Source organism: Calypte anna, chromosome 4B, assembly GCF_003957555.1.
Source record: "Calypte anna isolate BGI_N300 chromosome 4B, bCalAnn1_v1.p, whole genome shotgun sequence".
NCBI classification, from domain to species: Eukaryota; Metazoa; Chordata; class Aves; order Apodiformes; family Trochilidae; genus Calypte; species Calypte anna.
In genome coordinates, this window is record NC_044249.1 from 1,293,973 (window position 1) to 1,314,962 (window position 20,990).

A 20,990-nucleotide genomic window follows, 5' to 3' on the forward strand; every position below is an offset into this window, starting at 1 on the left:
AAATAGAGAAGTTGTTGCCACTCAAATCCTAAATACAGAGTAGGGATTGTGCCTGGGTCCAAGTAAAAGCCTCTGAGTGCAACTACTTAAAAATAGTAAACAGGAGAGTGTGAGGAGGAACAATGTATAGAATACAAACAGTATAATGTGTCACAAAAATGTCCTGGTGATGCTGGAATTGGTTTAGTTGAGCTCACTTCCCTGAGTATGACCTGGTACTCAATTCACAAAGAGTAGGATTAGAAAATGGGTAACAATGCAGTAATACAATGATTCCTTAATAATATTCCCTACATGAACTCAGTTACTAACCCTAACATCATTTTTTCTTGATGCTTTGAGTCCTGTTTTTGACAATGCTTTCGTAGAAAATCTAACCTTTAGATAATCAGTTCTGGTTCTTAAATATTATCACCAATCTCTTAGCTTGGTTTTTTTTCTTTTAAAACCTGTTTCATGTGTGAGAATGTTTTGATGTTTAAAAGTTATGTTGTCAGTTAGAAAATCCTTAGGGGAAAAAAACCCCAAAACTTTTCAAGCCCTGTTTTATAATATGTCTCCAGATGAGAAATTAATATTATTCTCACTAAAAAGTTTCCAGTTATTTATACAGGATGCTAGTCTAAAAGCAGCATCTGCTGGTATAAGCAATGGAAGCATCTTAGAAACTCATTCTGAAACATGAATAAAGAAAGAAGAAATAAATGACATGGTGGTAGCATTCAAGCTCCTGTTGGAGCTTTGACTTATAAACGTGGGAGGCTGAACTCGGGGAAACCAAGATTGTTCCCACACCTCCAACTTTTGCATTGAGTCCTATAGTCCTATTCCCAAAATTCAGTGGTGTTTTGTGTTAAAGGATTTCACTGCAGTCAGCTGCACCTCTGGAATCTGATCTGGAAGCAATCAAGATGTCTGTGGAGCATGGGGTGGTTTGGCTGCTGATCCCCCGCTGTGCTTCTCTCTCTTGTCACTCAGAGTCCTGAGGCTCAGGATGATTTAGCCAGAATAACCTTCCACTTTCAGAGGAGGCTTCTCTCTTTAATCCTTTATGGGGTGCACCTTTCTGCCTTATACCCAGCTCAGCAGTGATGGATGCTGAAGGAAAAACCAGTTTCTGGAGCAGCTGGCAGGTTTGTCTGGAGGGGAAGAAGCACGGCGAGGTTTCCCCTTCATGGCTCCACTCCTTATCCCAGAGATTAATCCACATTCCCCTTGCAGTCATGATTGGGAATTGTACCTTCCCTGAGCCCCAGGGAGTCTCCCTGCTGAGGTTCCCCAACCCCACTGGAGAGCTGATAATCCCATCCAGCTTCCCATCCCATGTCTCTTCACCAGTTCATGTGCAATCAGGAACCTTAAAGTAGGGAGTGCTCAAATGGATGTAAAAGCATTTTCAGATGGAATAAAGGAAGTTGTAGCACTGTTCTTCATTCTGATGATAAGTGATTTTCATTGTCATGTTGCTTGAAAATAGTTAATTGTGCTGCAATGCGTGTAATTCATCTGGTTCCATGGCAAAGAAATTATTTATTTTCTTGGGAATGAGCTGATCTTAATTATAATTAATGTTTGAAATACTAAAAAGTGACACTTAATTTCCAGACTTTAGTAAGACAGGTCAGTCGTGCAAACTGACTTTGCAGAAATGAAAACAATGGCACAAATTCATCAGGAGTTGGATTTCAGGAAACTGTGAAGGACAAACCCCTATAAGGTTTCGAGCTTTCTAACCACAGTTACCCTGCAGAGGCACCTTCTCAAAAAACAGAGCTGAGATGTTTGGTGTGTACTGACATTTCAGTCTCTGCATTTAGAAAAAATTATCTAGAAGGTTTCAGAACTTGTATTTTTCTGCTGGGAGGAGAGGATCCTTTGCGTTGTCAAAAGGAAATACCTAGCCAGGAGAGAAGGGTTTAATCTGGACACCTTCCCATTCAAAGATAAAAACAAATATTCCTGGCCATTTCTTGGATTTGTTATGGGGGTTTTTGTTTAGTTTTTGTGTGGGTTTTTTTTCTGGTTTTCTTTGAGTAACCTTTTAAAATAAACATCATACTGAATGCTGTTCCTTTTCTAGTAATTAGCCAGGCAGTACTGAGGCTTGAATCTCTCCCAGAAGATGCCATGCAGAGCTGCTGGGTGAGGAGCTGGCTCTGACCCCACCACCAGTGCCTGTTCTGATTTTGCTGTTCTGTCATGCTGTGCAGGTTCTCTAGTGGCAGCCATTCTAGCCACTGATGATGATTCTGGGATCAATGGGGAGATCACTTACACTGTGAGTGAGGATGATGAAGAGGGAATCTTCTTCCTGAACCCCGTCACTGGAGTCTTCAACCTGACCCGCGCGCTGGACTACGAAGCGCAGCAGTACTACATTCTTACTGTCTGTGCTGAAGATGGGGGAGGCCAATTTACTGCCATCAGAGTCTACTTCAACATCTTGGATGTCAACGATAACCCCCCAGTGTTCAGCATGTCCTCCTACAGCACATCTGTGATGGAGAACCTGGCTCCAGGGGCTGCCATTCTCAACTTCAGCGTCACCGATGCGGATGCCGGTAGGCACCTCCTCACCTTCTGCATCTCTGGTGATAAATGCCCAGAAAGGGCCAATTAGAACAGTCCTTAAGGTGCCATCATATGCTTAAGAGTCACTGCATGCTATGTAAATAGAAGTTATTTTTGCCTGAGAGGTAGTGGAGTGTCTGTCTCTGTTCAGAACCAGCCTGGATGCCATCCTGAGCAAGCAGCTCTGGGTGACTCTGCTCTGGCAGGGGGGGTTGGCTAGGTGACCTCCAGAGGTCCCTTCCAATCCACACCATTATGTGATTCTTTGATTTTTCTCATATTTCATATTAGGTTTGAGCATGTGGTTTCTTCCCTATTTTTATTTGCATTAAAATAAGCTTTAATCTTGGGATTAAGTAGGGCATCTCGAAGGTGTTCATCTGCTGAAGGGTAAAAGATACAGTTTTATAGCTTACTCAACCATTTGCCATGCAGTTTGTGTCCAAGCAAGATAACTATAGAACAGGACCATAAAATACATTAAAAACCATTCCATAGCATACTGCATTTTTATGTGTCCACAGACATTAGTCAGTGTGACTATGAACAAAGTTATTCATAGCACTCACAGTGACTTTACAGGTGGGGTTATTTTTGTGACATGTTAAGCCACCTTGTCTCCTCAACTTGACACTGGCTCAGCACAGCCCATAGAGATGTCTTCTACTGAAATGGGTGCTTCAAGTGCATCTGCATGCTCAGAGGAATCCTACTTTGTGTATGTAGAACAACTGAGCTGATCAAGGTTGTTCAATAAAACAGTTTTTCCTCAGGAGACGTCGAGTGGTTGAACTCAGACATTTTTGTGGCAACATAAATTTTGTGCTGATGAATGGAATTTTCCATGGCAAGAATTGTGCAAGTGGTTTTGAGATCAAACTGAGAAAGTGAGTGAGCAGAGATTCCATAAGATAAGCCAAAAAGGCAGGAGAGATAACTTGGTGATACTGGCTATTCCTGCATGGATCTCTTTCAGCACTCCTGTTAAAGCTTCTGTTTCCTGTAAACTGACAATACCTTGGAGGAGGAACTTGTGTTTGCATCATGCATAACCAGGGAAGAGAGTGTTCCTTCAGAGCTGTAGATAAATGGGGCTGTGTCTCAGCTGTCTCCTCTTTTATTTATTTTCCTGTTAGCAGTACAGTGCTTGGTTTCAAATCTTTTTGGAAGCTGATGTCACTTAGCTGTTAGGGGTTTGTTTTCCTTTTCTCTTGCACATCATATGTTAATTTCCATCTGAGTGCAGTGGATGTGAACTCTATCATAGCACTGACATATCATTTTACATTCATCATACACTCAGTTATCAAGGAAGGCAGTGAGTATCTGAGGAGCAGTGCAATGAAAAGTATCTTGCCTTTTGTATTTTCTGGCACACTTATATTTCTAACAGGCTGGATTTAAAATTAATAGGGCAGAAATTTCATTCCAAGAGCGTGCCAGGTTGAGTTTCCTCATAGGACTGTAACTTCAGCAAATGTTATCATCTATTGGTTTTTCTATTTCAAGCCTAAATTTTGTTATTCTGTCATTTCACATTTATCTGTAGCACAGAAATAGCTCGTACTCTTCTGCATGTGGCTCACAGATAATGCACTCAATACACACAAATACAGTTTAGTTGATTACTCATGTTATATAGACATATAACTCATGTTAAATGATCCCATAGTTTGTAGGAGCTCTGAGAAGACATTGTTCTATAACCAGGTATGCCTGTTGGTTTAGGATAAACACTGATAAAGGACTAAAACGTGGTGACAGTGGAAGTGCTCCCATTTTCAGTTTCCTGTTCAACACAGCCCTTGGGAAACAGGAGCTGCTTGCCTCAGCTTGGGCAGATGTAAACCTCAGCTCCAGCTCCTGGTTATTTACAGAGCAATAAGGATTTCAGTTTCCTTAAAAACATTCCTTTTGAGATTCAGATTTTAATTTTTTTCCACATCAAATTAACCAGAAAAAAACCTCAGGGCAAAGCACAGGCTTGTCTATTTGTACAGCAAGATAGTCCTCCAGGCAGAAAACTGTGGAATTTCCCACTTAAACGCTACAGGTATTTACAGAATGGGTGGAAGAAATAGTTATGGGTTGGTTTGGTTTTTTTCTCATTAGTAAATAAATCAAAATAGAAACCAGACCATTAAAAAAGCATCATCATGAAATCAGTGGCTCTCTCACTCAGAGTTTTATCAGATTAACTCTCAGATTAAATAAACCCAAAGCTCAGCAGAGAGGCTGCCTCTATTTCTTCCTAAGACAATCTCAGCTCCCAACGTGTGAAGAGGGAATGGGTAAAGCAAACTGTGTTTAAAAAATAATTCATTAAGTGGCAGTCCTGGCTCCAGGGGTATTTAGACAACTCTCCTGCTTCACAGTGTTGAATCTATAAGCATTGAGGGCATCAAAACCTAGAGAATACAGGGCTGGAACAGCAAGGTACATGGAAGTGAGATGAAGGACAAGCAGTAGGTTTTACAGGATCACCATAAAAAGCATTGGGGTAAAAAGAGTATTTTTTAAAATCCCTACCCATCTCCAAAGTCAACAGACAAAACTCCTGAATTAACAGAAAATACTTTGCTGGAATCAGAAGACTTTCATCCCTATAATTTCCAGTACTGAAGGGCATCTGCAAGAAATCTGGGAAGGGACTTTTTACAAGGACGTGGAGTGAGAGGACAAGGCACAACAGCCTTGAGCTGGAAGAGGGTGGATTTAGCTTAGACATTAGGGAGGAATTCTTTAGGGCAAGGATGCTGAGCCCCTGGCCCAGGCTGCCCCCAGAAGCTTTGGCTGCCCCATCCCTGGCTGTGTTCAAGGTCAGGTTGGATGGGGCTGGGAGAAACCTGGTCTAGTGGGGGTGTCCCTGCCCATGCAGAAGAGTTGGAACTGGATGATCTCTAAAGTCCCTTCCAACCCAAACTATTTTCTGATTCTATGGTAGTCATTTTAAAATGAACAAAAAATAGCCTTGCATTAAACTGTCACAGTGCCTCCCTTGATCAAAGTAACATAGAAACACTGGTATCTGGCATGTAAAGGTATTAATTTCTTTAATTGCATTAAAATATTTTGTTTTTCATGTTTGGTTCTATTTATTTTATAATTGAGTTCCTACAAGAGAAGGAGAGAAGGAGAGATGCCAATTAGAGTAGCCACTGGGGGAAAGACAAATGAGAGCAGAGTTTTCAAGTCTAAGCATAATCAGCAGCAGAGATTAGTAAATGTAATGCAGGAATGATGTTATTATCAGAGCAGTTCAGTCAGAGAGAAAAGAGCTTCTTAGTAAAAATTGCAGAGTACACAGCAAAATAATCAGCCACTTAATCAGGCAGCTTGGTTTCTTTGCATGAAAAAGAGAGTTTGAGGGGTAAATTAGTAGTGAACTCCCTGTTAAACTACTGATGCTAAATCACAGTCTTTGTGACCCAGAAAAGAAAACAAGATTTTCAAAATTAATTAAGATATGGGGATTTTATATATTTTTATATATACATAAATGAGAGAAGACTCATTTTAATTAGCTGTTCACAAAAATTAGTTGTTTAGAGTGAACTCTGGAGTCAGAGCAGTAACATTGATTTCTTGTATGGCATGTTTAAGGTCATGTCATAGCCTTGTCAAGGGCCAGGATGCATTTCCCTTACTGGAATTGTAAATTGACCATAATTGTTGGTTTTGTTTTGATCATAAGATGAGGGGCTGTACATCTGATATTTTGGAATCCATGCCATATATGGGGAGCATTCCTCATCCCAGTACTCACTCTTGGCTTGCTCCAGTTGGGCTTGGGAGTTCCTGGTCTTGGCATTTTTTGCTTGGGTTGAAGAATTAATGAAATAATTACATTAATAATAATGTTGCTTAGTTGAACTGGGGAAAACAGAGGGAAACATCTGTTCTGTGAACAGGGGAATTATTAAATCTTGGTTTCTAGAGAAAAACCCTTCAAAACCTTTATGCCTGATGATTGTGGATGGGGAATAATTACAAATGTTGCCACTGTGGAGCTGCTGCTGTATGAAATGCAGATCTCTGCCACCCATTCCCTTTGCAGCCATTCCAGTTAACATCCTTACCCCTCTCCCTCTTCAGCTCTTGTAAGGAAATGATTATTTCAAAGGCTTCTGCTCCATGAAACTTGGCTGAAATTAGCTGATGGATTCAAAAATGGCATTAGGAGGCCGAGCAGGCAGCAGGGCATATATTGATTGTGGGAATGAGGCCAGAAACGTTGATATTTTGCTCAGTGGGATGAAGTCACTGTTCTCTGTCTTTGTTTTCCCAACTCTCCAGGCTCCAACTCTGAGCTCTCCTTCAGCATCACATCCGGAGACAGCGCAGGGCAGTTTGGCATCGACAGCCGCGGGGTGCTGAGCATCAGGCAGCCTTTGGACAGGGAGAAGCAATCCTTCTACAGCCTGGTCCTGCAGGTCCACGACATGGCCCCTCTCCCAGCCACCCGCTACACGAGCACAGCCCAAGTTTCAATTATTCTGCTGGATGTCAACGACAGCCCCCCCAGTTTCATCTCCCCCAAGCTGACCTACGTCCCCGAAAACACGGCCATAGACACCGTGGTGTTCAGAGCTCAGGCAACAGATCCTGACAGTGGTCCCAACAGCTACATCGAGTACAGCCTGCTGACACCTGCTCTGGGCAACAAGTTCACCATCGGTACCATCGGAGGGGAAGTGAGGCTGACGGGGGAGCTTGACAGAGAGGCTGTTTCCAACTACACCTTGACCGTGGTAGCCACAGACAAGGGCCAGCCCTCCCTTTCTGCGTCGACGGAGGTGGTGGTTGTGGTCCTGGATGTGAATGACAACAACCCCCTCTTTGCCCAAAAGCTTTACAGAGTAGAGGTGGGGGAAAATACTCTGACAGGGACAGATGTAATCCAGGTGTTTGCTACGGATGGGGATGAGGGCACCAACGGGCAGGTCCGCTACACCATCCTCAGTGGAGATGCCAGCAGTGAGTTCCGGATCGACTCTGTGACAGGAGTGATCACGGTTGCCAAACCTTTGGACAGGGAGAGGAAGGCCTCCTACACACTGACTGTTCAGTCAGCTGACCGTGGGAGCAGCCCCAGGACTGACACCACCACAGTCAGCATCATTCTGAAGGATGTCAATGATTACATTCCCACCTTTGAACTCTCTCCCTACTCTGTGAACGTCCCTGAGAACCTAGAGACGCTCCCAAAGGTTATTCTTCAGGTCAGTGCATCCAGCAAACACACATCTCCTGCATGCTCACCATAGGGCATTCATGTATTCTGTCTTTTCTCCCAAATTAAATCAGTGCAGGACAATTTAAAAGTTGGCTGTGATCTTACTTGCATTGGTCATTGGCCTCTTTTCCTTTTTGCTTGTTTTAAAGGGCTTGGTTTTTTAGGTTTTCTTTTTCTTTTGTTTTTCTTCCCAAAAGTTTGTATCATGCATTCAGGTTTTGTTTGTGTTTTCCCTACCTATCCTTCCTGCACTCAAACTGCAAGAGAGATTTCTCTTTCATCTCAATTGCAGCTTCCATGTAACAAATCTCTCACTCTGGTAATTGCCTACATGGGATGGGGCTCTGTGCCAGATACTGGAAAACACTGACTGGATTCAGAACATGCAATGTTTGGTACAGGTCTCAGCCTACTCCTGATCATCTGTGGTTTTCACTGTGTTCCAACATATTACTGTATTTATACTTGAGAAGAATAAGTAATCTAGTGTGTAATATTTTTATCTATGCATTTAAGTTCATCACCACTGGGTTAAGTAATTCTTATAATTACAGCTAATACCTACCAGCCAGGGGAGTTGTGTCAGGGGAGGTTTAGATTGGGTATTACAAAAAATTTCTTTACTGAGAGGGTTGTCAGGCAGGGGAACAGTCTGCTGGGGCAGTGGTGGGGTCACCATCCCTGGAGGTATTTAGAAGACATGTTCATGTGGGGCTTAGGGACATGTTTAGTGGTGGACTTGGCAGTGCTGGGTTAACAGGTAGACCCGATGAGCTTAAAGATCCTTTCCAACCAAAATGCTAATATTATTCTAAAGCATTTGTGTTGATTTAAGGTGTTAATTTAGATTATTGCCCTAGAAAATATTTCCTCTATCCCCATATAATTTTATCTCCTCTACCTTCATCAGCCATTTTGGGTTTTTCTTCTCACATGTGTGCGTTGCTTTTTGTAGGTTGTGGCAAGGGATGATGATCAGGGCCTGAACAGCAAGCTCACCTATGTGCTGGTGGCTGGAAATGAGGAAGGAGCCTTCACCCTGTCAGCCAGTGGGGAGCTGCGCCTGGTGCAGAGCCTGGACAGGGAGGCAAAGGAGCAGTACCTGCTGCTGGTCACAGCTGCTGATGCAGGTAAGGCCAGGGTGTCCTGGGAAAAGCTTGTTTTCCCTTCAAAAACATGGAAAATATTCTGGATAGAAAAAAGAAATATTTTCGTGATGGTTGGTCTGAAGCTTTAGTGAGTGGAGATTGGTACCCAAGCTTCTGTTGAGAGCTCTGGGCTTACCTGATGTCAAATGGGGTTCTGTTTCTGGAATTCAGGATTTTATCCTGGTGTCTGGTTGTCTGATATTAGTAGGGCTCACTGCAGATTTAGGTAGGCTGATTTTTTTGCCCTGCAGTAGTAATTGGTCCTGCCTAGGCTATAAGAGCCTCATGCATGGCAATAAAATATCAATGTAAGTGGCTTTAAAACCCAAGAGAATGTTGTTATCAGAAATCAGGTCAAATCAATGGATGGAAACCAGCTGTGGAGTACTCAGTTATTCTTACCAAAATCCTACTCTTGAAAAATAATGGCAATTTACATCTTCATATTTTAATTTTCTGCTTGGCTCAACATCCAGTCATACATTTGCTCCAGAATTCCAAGTGTGTTCCAGGGCCTCTCAGTTTAAAAGAGGACTTGAATGCTTGTTATAAAGATTAATTACACTCTCACATGAGGTATCTGAGCTCAAAATAGAGGTTTCAGATTAATTTTAGTAATGAAGATATCCTGTATCCAGATATCCTGCATCATATTCTGGACTGATCTCTGGTCCCCCATGCTCTGATGGAGATAATTCACTACAGAACTTTTTCTTAATTTCTAGTAACAAAAATAGAAGCAACCCCAACTTGTTGACAAGTGAATAGTTTTGTTTCTGCCATGCTGTGTGCAGTGCTTTGTGTCAGTGACAACATCTGTGATTTGTATTTTCCTATTGCAGCAGTGCTCAGGTATTTCAGTCTTAGCAGAGCTGAAGCTGCAAAACACAAGTTTAGGACTTAACATATCCTTGGTCTCAACACTCCTGGCTAGAGATACTCTGTGCTTTGTGCTTTTTAATGGCTTCCCATAAGTCTGTAGCCTCAAACTGATCACTTGTGCCATGGACTTGCTTGGGTTTGAGCATCCTTATGTTCCTTCAGAGCTGAGGTTGGCTTTGTCAGGCAGAGCAGATCCTGGATGTCTCTTTACCCTCCCAGCCAAGCTGTCAGGAGTCAGGACTGTACAGGACTTATTAGCTCTACATACAAAATAAATTCTTCAGCAGCTGCTAAACATTTATAAGAAACTCTCACAGGCATCTCTAGCTCTTTGCCCAAGGTAACAGTTTCTTTAGAGTGCCTTGGTTTGTATTTATTTGGTAATGCTTAGAAAGAAGGATTTTGGGTAGAGACAATTCCACCAGGAACACGCACAGGTAGCACTTCTCTCTAGGACAGCAGTGCCTGGCAAACTGTTACAGAAAGCAGACTTGTTTGACACGATCCACCTGCATGTTATCTTTGAAAATAAAGCAAGAGAGAGAGGTATTATTCTTTGCACTTTGAATTATGCTTTTATTAGCTGCAAGGAACAGTCTTTTGGATTGTTTTTAGCAGCCCAAGCAGTCTTGCCTTATATGGTGCATCTTACAGATACAGGGTTTCTCTTCTTGCACAGATGAAAATCGTGGTAGACATCCAGATGTGGTTACCTTGGAAATGTCTGGGTAGCACAGGAAGGGCAAAATTCTGTCTGTCCTACCCACTTCCCATTTTTCTTCACACTGCATCTTGATTTTTTATAAGCTGCACTGACTGGTTTAAAAATATTAAAGGATGATATCCTGCTCCTATAGATGTGTGTGCCAACACTTCCCTTTCTTTCAAGGAAGCAGACACATCACATACTTGGAAGCACCTCTAGACATTAGAACTGGTGAACTCTCAGCTTGGTCTTGGCTGATCTTCCTGATCTCCTCATACATCACCAACTATTTTTTGCCTTATGTTTAGCATCACTTTATCAGCTTGCAGGTGCTGTTCTTACAGTCTTACCATGGTCTGTGTATGGGGAAGTTGACAGAAAAAGAAGGCTTTTTAATTTTTTATTATTTTTATTATTTTGAGGTGTCAGCCCAGTGTACTGAAAACAGTCCATGGCCTCAGAAGGGGCAGCTGGCATAAGAGGGATAAATTACCTGTTATTCCATCTTCATCTCCTTAGGGGTGCTGTAGCATGTCCAGCAGCACATCCCCTGAGCCTGTTTGCAGCAGGGGAAGGATGGGGACACAGTGAAGCAGCAGCCCCCAGGGCACTGGGCTGGCAAGGCTGCACGGGATGCTGGCTCAGACATCTCCATCTCCATCTCCATCCCTTCTCTTCCAAGACCCAGAGCTCAGTCCTTGAATTGCTGAGAGCTGAGCTGCCCCTAAGCACATTGGGCAGGTCAGGCAGGGACTGTGGCTGAGACCACGTCCACCAGCAGTGGGAATTCAGGCAGTTGTTGAAAAAAATGCTTTCCCAAGCAAGGGCTCCCCTCAGGCCCAGAGAAGTCAGTTTTGATTTATGCACCATCCTGGATCTGGCCCAGCAGTTCTTGGCTCTGCCTGCAAATCCTCCTCCCGGTCCTCAGGGTGGATCCTGGGTCAGTGTGGAGTCTTCCCCCTGCTCTGGAGGAGGGAAAAGCAGGATATTCCTTCCCTGGTGCTTGTCTCAGTGATTTGTGGCCATGAAGCCTTCTTCATCTCCAGTTTTCAGAAGACAGCCTGCACAAAGGTTCTTGATTTCAACCTTGTTTTATCATCCCTCTTCCCTCACTTCTGCTCTCCCATCCTGCTGGAGCTTCTGCTGGGTCTCAGATACCACTGAGCAGTAGGGATTTAGAAAGCCATGCAGAGCATCCATCACTGGGAACATTCAGCATCTTCCAGAGCCATACACCTCTGGCTTTGATCAAGAAAAAAACAGAATTCAGCTGTAAAATTTGCCCCTTCCAATTCTTGCAGCCCAGGCCCTCAGACCAGAGTGTGGGAATTATAAATCTAGTGACAGGCAAAATGATGGGCTGTGGGAAAGATGATGGTGTTTAGGTTGCAGGTGCTCCCCCAAACTGTCTGCTGACATAAGCACCAAGGAACATGACTGCAACTGCTTGAATGTGCCTTTATGAGTCTGTTTCTACCACATAAATATGTTTTTTTTTCGCTTCACTGCACCCTTCTTTGGGGCAAAATGGTTGGGAAAAGAGACCTTCCTCCCCCATCTGGTGGGGATGCAGCACTGGGTAAATGTTTGGCTCTGGCACCATGACAAGAACTGGTGCAGCCACTTGTATCATCCCTGTCTTTAGCTCCTTGAGCAGTTTTCTGGAGAAGATGCTAGCATTCCAACAGTCCTCCTCCTTTTTATTTATTGGTTACAGGGATGTCAAGTAGCACATCTGGAAACCTGCTAGCTGCCCAGGACTACTGTTAAAACAAACTGCAAGCTCCTTCTCTTGCTGTCATTGGTCACTTACACATTGCCACAACCAAACCAAAATCAAAATGTGATGTTCCTAATTAGAAGCTGTGTTCCTGTGGGTTTTTTTAATTAATTCTTTTTTCTTTTAAATGATCTGTTTACTGATTTAGATAAATACTTCTGAAAGAAACCATCCAGTGGACTGGTTATTATATTTAGTTAGCTGTTCTTTGTGTACATCCCTGGCCTGTATGAAAAAAATCAGTATATTTTTCCTTCAGAAAAGGTTGCTAACCAAATTATGAACTCTTTCTCTCAAGAGTGCAGCAGGGCAGCCAAGCAGAGAGGTTAAATCCTCCCCAGGAATTCTCTTTTGGAATAGGCTTTTGGTTCCCTTCAGCCTTAAAATCACATCAGACAATGTAGTTATGTTGGGAGTTTTAACACTTTAGGCTGTGGAGTGAAGGATGAGTGGGTTTCCTATTAGTGTATGAAAGAGACTCAAGGGTTACTGTTGTGTGAGATTTGTGCCTGGGCTTAAGGACATTTATACTCATCCTGGTTTCTGAGTATACACTGTATTTCTACTTAATGAGCAGCCTACAGTAGTGTGCAAGATGCTGCTCAGAAAGAATGAGTTGTATTTTAAAAACAATTAATTAAAAAAAAATCAGCATTTTTAAAATCTTGGTGCTGTCAAAACGACTCACAAGTTCCAGTTAGAAATGTCCTATTTTCCATGCTTTTCTGTGCTATGGCTAAATATACACTTCTCCTTAGGCTCCAGTGAGCAAAACGAAGCTGACATGGCTTACCTTGATGTTTAGCAGTTTACACAATGATTGCTCTCTCCTGTGCCCTTATTTTCTGCCACAGATGTTCCAAAATGAATTTGGTTTCTCTCCCAGCTCCATTTGTTTCCCTGCCCCTGTAGGAGCTCTTCCTCGTGTCAGTGCTGTCCACTGAAGTCTAGTTTTAGGAAAATTATTGTCCTTCTTACATTACTTTTATGTGAAATTCTGCTTCAAATTCTACTTTTTGCAGATCTTGGTGATCTTAAACCCATTTTTAAAATTCAACGTTACACCCTATAAATGTGAAGGTCTGCTGGCTCGTTCTTCACATACAAAACTACAATTTCAGGAAGTCTTAATTGCCAGGATAAAGCAAGTAAAACATGCACATATGGCCTGAAGCCTTATCCTGCTGGTTAATCTTCACTATTTATACAGGGTGTTTTTGGAGCATAATTCAGAATCCTGCATTAGAGGAATTTGGCTGTGGGATATTCAGGAGTCACAAGCACTCAGCAATTGCCTTAGTCAGCAGTCCCTGCAGGAGCTGCCTTCTCTGCTTTTTCTGTTTACAGCAATCACTTATAACAAGGAGAAGTCATTTGGTGGGTTTAAGAAAATATTTGTTTGAATGTCTCTGCCTTTCTTTTGAAGTTTCCATTCCTGGTGCACATGGCCACGGCCACCCCCCTGGGACACCCTTGTGAGCACTCATTTGCCAGGTTTTGTAATGACTTCAATGGTCAGCTGTGGAAAAATCTCCTTAAAAGATTCGTTTGCTGAAACGTAATTGGGAGAAGGCAACTTCTTGCTCTGAGGCTGAGTGCAGTCCTGGCTAAGAAGCCTACAGTACCTTTTTTTGTTTGTTTTTTCTGAGGAACATCCCCAGTGGTTTATCCCTTCCATGGTAATAGATAAAAAGTGGATGTCCAGGGGTTTGTGGCACATGGGATTAATACTTGTGCTTTTGGTGGAGGGAGAATGAAACCTGGCAGCCACAAATTGCCACCTGAGATCTGCAGTCCCCATACCCAGCTTGTGCTGTGGGCAGTGGGACAAGGCTCTTCCAGCCTTTCCTTCATGGAATTGCCTTGGAAAACAAAACAAAAAGCCATCAAGATAGATCAGAGGAGCAGAAACCCTGTGGCTTCCCCACAGGTAAATGTCTGTGTACACTGGAGGACTTCAGACTGCCTCAGGAGGTGTGTGTACCAATCCCACCCTTCCAGGAGCACATTAAATGTATTGCGGGGTCATTTGTCCCTGCTCTGAAACTGCAGCTCTGTCCCCACAGTTCCCTTCTTTACTCAAGTACAAGTTCTCTTAAATCAGCTTAGGGAACACCTACTACTTTGTACCCAGCTATCAGAACAAAACAGATTTTACACATTCAGAAATATGAAAAACCTGGATTCCTGCATGGGCTCACTCAGCAGCCACTCACTGAGCTGAATGAGAGAGGGGCCACCCCGTAAGGTTTTTATTAGGTTTGTTTCAGTTTTTGTCTCAAAATTATACAAGGCTCTTCACTAGTTTAAGGCTCAGCATGGAAGCCTGTAGTGAAAAATTGAGCAAAAAAATAAATAAATAAAGCCAAATCGACGTATCCAGCCAGGACAAATACTTGTGGTGCAATCTTGCAAAAAGAACTACTTCTTCTCATTTTGCATAGACACTCTCTTTTGTGTTCCCAGTAAATAAGGTCATCTATGTTTCAAATCCAGCTTTGTGTGCACCAGAAACCCAAGTGTAATGCCAGCTCCTTGCACGTTAGCTTGCTCGAGCTCCGTATTTTTTTTTAAACTCACCATCTGTGTGAGGCTCAGCACACTCTGTCTGCATTTAAATGCATTTAGAAAGATTGACTGCTTTATTGTGAAAGACCTTGTTTACTTGAGTGGAAAAGTTAATGCTCTGTAATAACACATAGAGCTTCCAGTCCTGGGACTCATTCAGGGGGTGTTTGACTGGGGAAGTGAAATCCTCTTTGTTGCAAAGCAACACATTTCACTGCAACAAAAATTCCACTTCTGTTAAATCGCTTCCCAATTTTCAGGATAATGATGTGTTTAATTTACCACAAAACATGGTAAACTGCCTGCAGTATAACTTTCGATTACTCATTTAAAGTAGTTTTATTTAATTCTTTTTCTTCCTTTTAGTGAAATGTATCTGTTGGGGGTTTGGGGTTTGTTTTGGTTTGTTTTGTTTTTTCCCCTAAGTCTATTGTTTGTTTTCCAGCACTCAATTTTGATATTTCAATACTGGCAAAAACTTTGGGTTCCTGGTTTCTGAGAAGAGCAATAGTTTAACTACCTGCTATGCTAACAACCATGACACAGACAGAACTCAGAAGCCATTAAAGCTTCAAACAATTTTTGGATCATGTGCCCAACACATTCTCCTATTTCTAATTTTTACTGCTTGCCACACAGTACCACACAGCCAAGATAATTTCCAATAGCATCATCTTTTCCTGAGCTTTCTTGAAGAACGTAAATGGCTTTGCAGGTTTCCTGCAATTGTTTGCTTTTATTATTCCATCCCACTGAGTGCTCTGACCATTACCCACACGTCCTGGTGTCCACCCCTGGCATGGAGAGCTGGGACTGGCAGTGCCATGGGTTTGTTCCTTCCCCATTCCCCAGGATATGGGGATCTGAAGGATCTGAAGGATCCCCATAGGATCTGAAGGAACCCTCCAAGAAAGCTGGGGAGGAACTTTTCACAAGGACATGAAGCCAAAGAACAAGGGGTAATGTCTTTCAACTGGAAGAGGGAAAATTTAGGTTAGACATTGGGGAAGAAATTCTTTCCTTTGAGGGTGGTGAGACACTTGCCTGGATTGCCCAGAGAAGAGGAGGAGAGGAGAGCCCCAACCCAGTGCTGGCTCAGCCCAAGGTTCCTCTTGTAACCTCCTCCTGTAACTCATCCTCCACCATGGGCCTCCAAGGAGCAGGGTCCCAAGGTCTGCTCCTTCTCTTCAACCCCAGATACATGTTTACTTACAGATGTCAGTGAAAAAGCTGACATTTTTGGAAGAACATCCGTGGGAAGCAGTTTTCTTCCTGGACTCAGTGTTACTGTTTTGACACTATCCCAGGTTAATCTTTATTTCAACAATGATGTGTGGACATTTGTGGGACTCTCTGCTTAATGTAAATGCACAGCTGTCACCTAGAGAGGAAGCTGCTCAGCTCATGGAAGCAGACCCCAGTGCAGATGGAAAATTCAAAGCAGTAATAATATATTGGTGTCATCATCTTTTAAATCTTAAAGACTTGATAGTCACCAAACAGTCGATCCCATCTCTACCCTTTAGTTGACCTAATTAACTTTATGCTCTCTGGGTGTTAATCATTAATGGTGCTTTCATTCCTCCACCTTTCTGGTAAACTTTTTTTCCAGCATGGGTATCCCAAGTCCCTGTGAGACACATGGGATTTTGGGATTTGAAAAAAACCCCACAGCCTAGTTGTAGTATAGAGCTAGAGAAATACTACAGATAAAAAGCCTCTGACAAAGAAATAATTGCTGCTTCTGCTAAAAAAAATCATTCAGACATTTTATAAAATGAGTAGAGATTGTGGTGCAAGTTGAGGAAGGGAAAAGTGTATTTTTCTTAGTGGCTCAGGGCTCTTTGTTGGAGTATTCAGAGGCTTGTGTGGCTGTGTGCAGTGATTTTTGTATAGGTTGTAACATGTCTGATTTATTAAAAACAGTTTGGGGGCATCCCGAGCATTTAGCTAATATTGAAGAATTTACACAAAATTTGCTGTACTTACTTATGCAAAATATGAAGTGCAGTCTGAAGAAGGAAGGAATGATGCTCTAGCACAACCAGAGTAACTGACGTGGGGAAGATTTGCTATCGAAGCAAAACTAGGAAATCTTGGAATTCAGCCTGACCATGGAAACTACTTCTTTGACCACAAATATGACATGTACACTTTATGAAACCTACTTATTATCAAGGGCCAAATCCTGTGGTCCTTATGCAAGCACCACTTTCACTGAGTGTTCACTGAGGACAGTCAAATTTGGTCCCAAGCTGTTTCTTTTCCATAGAAAATTACTTCATTTGTAATTTCCTCTTCTTATATTTCTCAGCAACTGCAGAAATGTGAGCTGGTCATTTAATTTCAAGTGACTAAAAGCTTTGACGAGTCTTGAGATTGCAACTTTATCTTTCAGTTGAATAGAATAAAGGAGTAAATTTGTGGATGTTTTTCTCGGAGGGAAAAAAAGCTATTTGGATAACTTCATAGACAGGAAACCAATGTAAATATGTTTTTCTGTCTAAGTAAAATTAGAAAGACATGGCTTCAATGGAAACAGCTATGAAAAAGAGAATAATAAAAGATATATGAATACACACCAGCCCACCATCACTCTTCCAGCACCAAGGCTGTAGGGCAGGCCCTGGGATAGTTCTGGACTGGGCTCCTGGGACAGGCAGCATTCCAGGAGCTGGATATAGGAAAATAAAGAAGTTCCTCTGATGATCCCTCAGGTTATGAGATGTATGGGATGAAAGACTTTGTCACCTCTCTGGTACATCCTTCCTGTTAGGAGGGTTGCAGGTCTGACCCCTCTTTCCCCCTTTTGCTTCTGGCACACCAGAAGTTTGCAGAACCAAGAAGTGACCTCGGTTCTGGGTACCATTCTCCAGCAGCAGCTTAGGAAAGACTTGACTAAAATGTAAAATTACTGTAAAGAAAATTGGTTCTGTCGTGGCTCAAACCAGGACAGAGCAAAAACATTTCAAACAGTAAGTTTCAGACCTGAGCTGAGGGTTAGCTTTCTTTTCCAGACTGAGCTGCATTAGTGATGCTCTTTGAATGTGACTTACTCAAGATTAATTTCTGAATTATGTATAAATTGTTTAATCACCTGTGAAACTTAACAGCTTTCAACTTTTCATTTCATTAGCAGTGAGATGAATGTCAGTTAAATGTGTTTGGAAGTCCAGAGCCTGATGACACATGCAGCAAACACCACTGAGGACTCTGTTTCATTTAGTGCTGTAATAATAAACACTCCACAGGCAATATTTCAGCAATCAAGAATGCTTTTGCAGTCTTTTCTATCTATACGTGTTTGGCTAAATGACAAAATAGGGGAGGGAAAAAAAAATAAAGGGTAAAAAAATGAGTCAGACTTATTGCCTTAATGTAATCTTCCTGGCTGAAAGGATATTAATTGGGAAAATGAATGACCTCAGAGTAGGGCAGAGCAGAGCAGAGAAAGGCCCTGCTGTGAAACCCAAACTCTTTGCCTTGCCTGTTCTTTCCTCAGCCCTGTGATCCAGCTTCATAGTCAGCCTTCTGAGATTTATAGTGTGCCCATCACTTGGAAGCCTTTCCCTCAGCCCATCTGGGCATTAAGCCAAGTTACTTCGCAGTATTTTGGGGTGAAAAACCTCCTTCTCCTGCAGAAGCTTCTGCCTGCTTCTTCCCATGAAGTGGTGTGGTGCTGCTTCAACCTCGCATGGAGCAACATCTGGGAAAATGGGGCATTAATTCTGAATTTACACAAGAGCTTGGTATCTGGAGCCCTGGCCAGGACCATGTGAGACCCAAGAGCAGAACCTTCCTCTTTCCCAGCCCCAAGGTTGAGGGACCCAGCACCCTGTTCATGTGCTGAGCTGGAAGGCTTGGATGGTGACCCAGAGTCTGCCTCTGCTTCCCCAGGTGACATCTCCTTCTGGTGGTCTTGGAACCCAGGGCTGGAACCAAAGCATTTCATTATCATTGTTTTTTTTCCCAGTTGCAAATGCAGAATTCTTGAATGTTTGAGGTTGAAGGGGGATGTGACACAGTCTTGGGTAAAATAGGTCATCAGCTGTCTTTTGAGTCAAACAGGGTCATAAGTCTCATGTTTTATGCTCCACTATCACCCTCTTCCTTTCTGTTATGCATTCAAAGAAATGAATGATCCCTTTTTTGTTTTGTTTTGTTTTGTTCTATTCTAGGGGCCCTGAATACAGAATTTAATTATCAAATGTTTTGCTGATTCTTTGCTGAGAACAAGTGTAATAGCCTGGCAAAACTAACATCAACTTGTAAAACTCTTCATTGTCTTTTTTTTTATTATTATTATTTTTTATTTGATTTAACAAAGGAAAAGCTTGAGAGAATAAACACCGAGAGATTGCACATGGATAAACATGATATTTCTCTCTTGTCTCTGCTCATCAGAGTTAAGTGTTAGAATAACAAGAGGAATAAAAGCCGTGGGTTAAACAAGTTCAGTCTGATTTCCTGTAAGCCAATATCCCACCCGGGCAAGCAATATTTGCTGGGATAGGTGGTTGCTTCTATGGAAAAACTGAGTCTGAGCAGGGCTGGAGCCTGTGCAGCCTGAGGAAAGGTCTCCCCAGGTCAGGATGTGACCGGCAGCAGCAGAGCCATGTGGAAGGCTGAGGTTTGCCACCAGTTCCACAGAGGAATAAATGGAGGGCTTGGTTTCTGGGGCTGTCAGCATGCCACCTTTGAGTGTCTTCTCTCAGAGAAATAGGAAAGTCAACCACATGTCCAAGTCGCTCCTAATTGTTACAGGAAAGCTGCTGAGCAGTTCCAAGACCAGCTTTTTCCACTGAGCTGGGATTACTGAAGATTTCTGGAATTAGATGGAGAAAGAAAAACAACTTCTTTCACTTCTTCCTTTCACGAGTTGTACTTTCTGTCGAGATGCCTTTGAAACAAACCTGACCCTGTCTTTTGGGTTTTCTTGCTCTGTGAACTGTGACATGCTGAAAGCACCAGGCTTTAAATCGGGGCTGGCAGAGCTCGGGTTGGTAGGGCAGTATTTGTAACCTCTAGCTTTTTGTATCCCACTTTCCTGCAGGGTCTCCTGCCCTCACTGGCACTGGAACCATTGCTGTCAGGGTGGATGATGTCAATGACAACATCCCCACATTTGCCTTCAGCTTCTATTCTACCACAGTTCCAGAGGATGCTCCCACGGGGACAGATATTTTGCTTGTCAACTCCTCAGATGCTGATGCCTCTACAAATGCTGTTATTAGGTAGGTGGTTTATCCTGATGGATGTAGGACTGCCACTTTCTCTGCCTGAAGGGTTTTTTTTTCCCCCAGTGTCCATCACCAGCGTGCCACAAAGCTGTGAGACACGAAAGGACAGCTGCAAATCCAAAGCTGAATTATTTTGGTACATTTGGCTTTTCTCTTGTTGTTTATAAGCTTGTAGATTTGTAGTAAGGACAAGCAGAGCTGCAGTGGTATTTTAGCTTTTTACCAAGTGAATGATACACGTTCAGGAGACACTGCAAACCACCAAAAAACAGTAAAAAGTTGGAATTTGGCATTTTTGCTTGAAATGCTAAATGGTTTGCAGAGCTGATGCAACTGAACTGGGCTGAACAGGAGCCATTCTCAGTTTCACAGCCATGGGTGGTGAGGATGCTGAGTGTCAGAGCTGAGCTGAAAATCACCCACTGAGGTCTGATTCATTGTTATTGGGGAACAAACCAGACTCATATCAGTTATCAGTTGGATGGATGTAGAGGTGGTCTCCTTACATTTAACTGTTGTGACAGCAAACACTTGTATTTCTGTTCCCTAACTTGGAAAACATGATATAAAAGTAGCTTCTTTATTTTGCTATTTTAGTTCACCTCAATTCATTCTTCAGAGTGTGGAAGAATATGATTGTAGTTGTAAGTTTTTTTCTTTTTTAAGGAAGTAAAGTAAAACAGAACCTTGTTATGGCAAACCAAGTGTGTATAAAATACTGTAATATTTTCATCCAGCTACAAGATAAAAATAGAAACTTGATGTTTTGGTATCTTTAAATATTTGAAAAGCATCCAAAATTACCATTTATTAAATTGTGAAACAATGAAGCTTTTAATTCTATTCACTCTTACTTGAA

General features: G+C 42.4%; 1 protein-coding gene across 1 annotated transcript in view; it reads left to right on the forward strand.

Annotated features, from left to right (window-relative positions):
* FAT4 (FAT atypical cadherin 4) overlaps window positions 1-20,990 on the forward strand; it is a 108,004-nt gene that overhangs the window by 53,399 nt on the left and 33,615 nt on the right. The window contains exons 4-7 of the mRNA XM_030450675.1: window positions 2,211-2,561; window positions 6,868-7,793; window positions 8,763-8,937; window positions 19,945-20,125. Of these exons, the coding sequence (XP_030306535.1) occupies window positions 2,211-2,561; window positions 6,868-7,793; window positions 8,763-8,937; window positions 19,945-20,125 (1,633 nt within the window). The remainder of the gene's footprint in view (window positions 1-2,210; window positions 2,562-6,867; window positions 7,794-8,762; window positions 8,938-19,944; window positions 20,126-20,990) is intronic.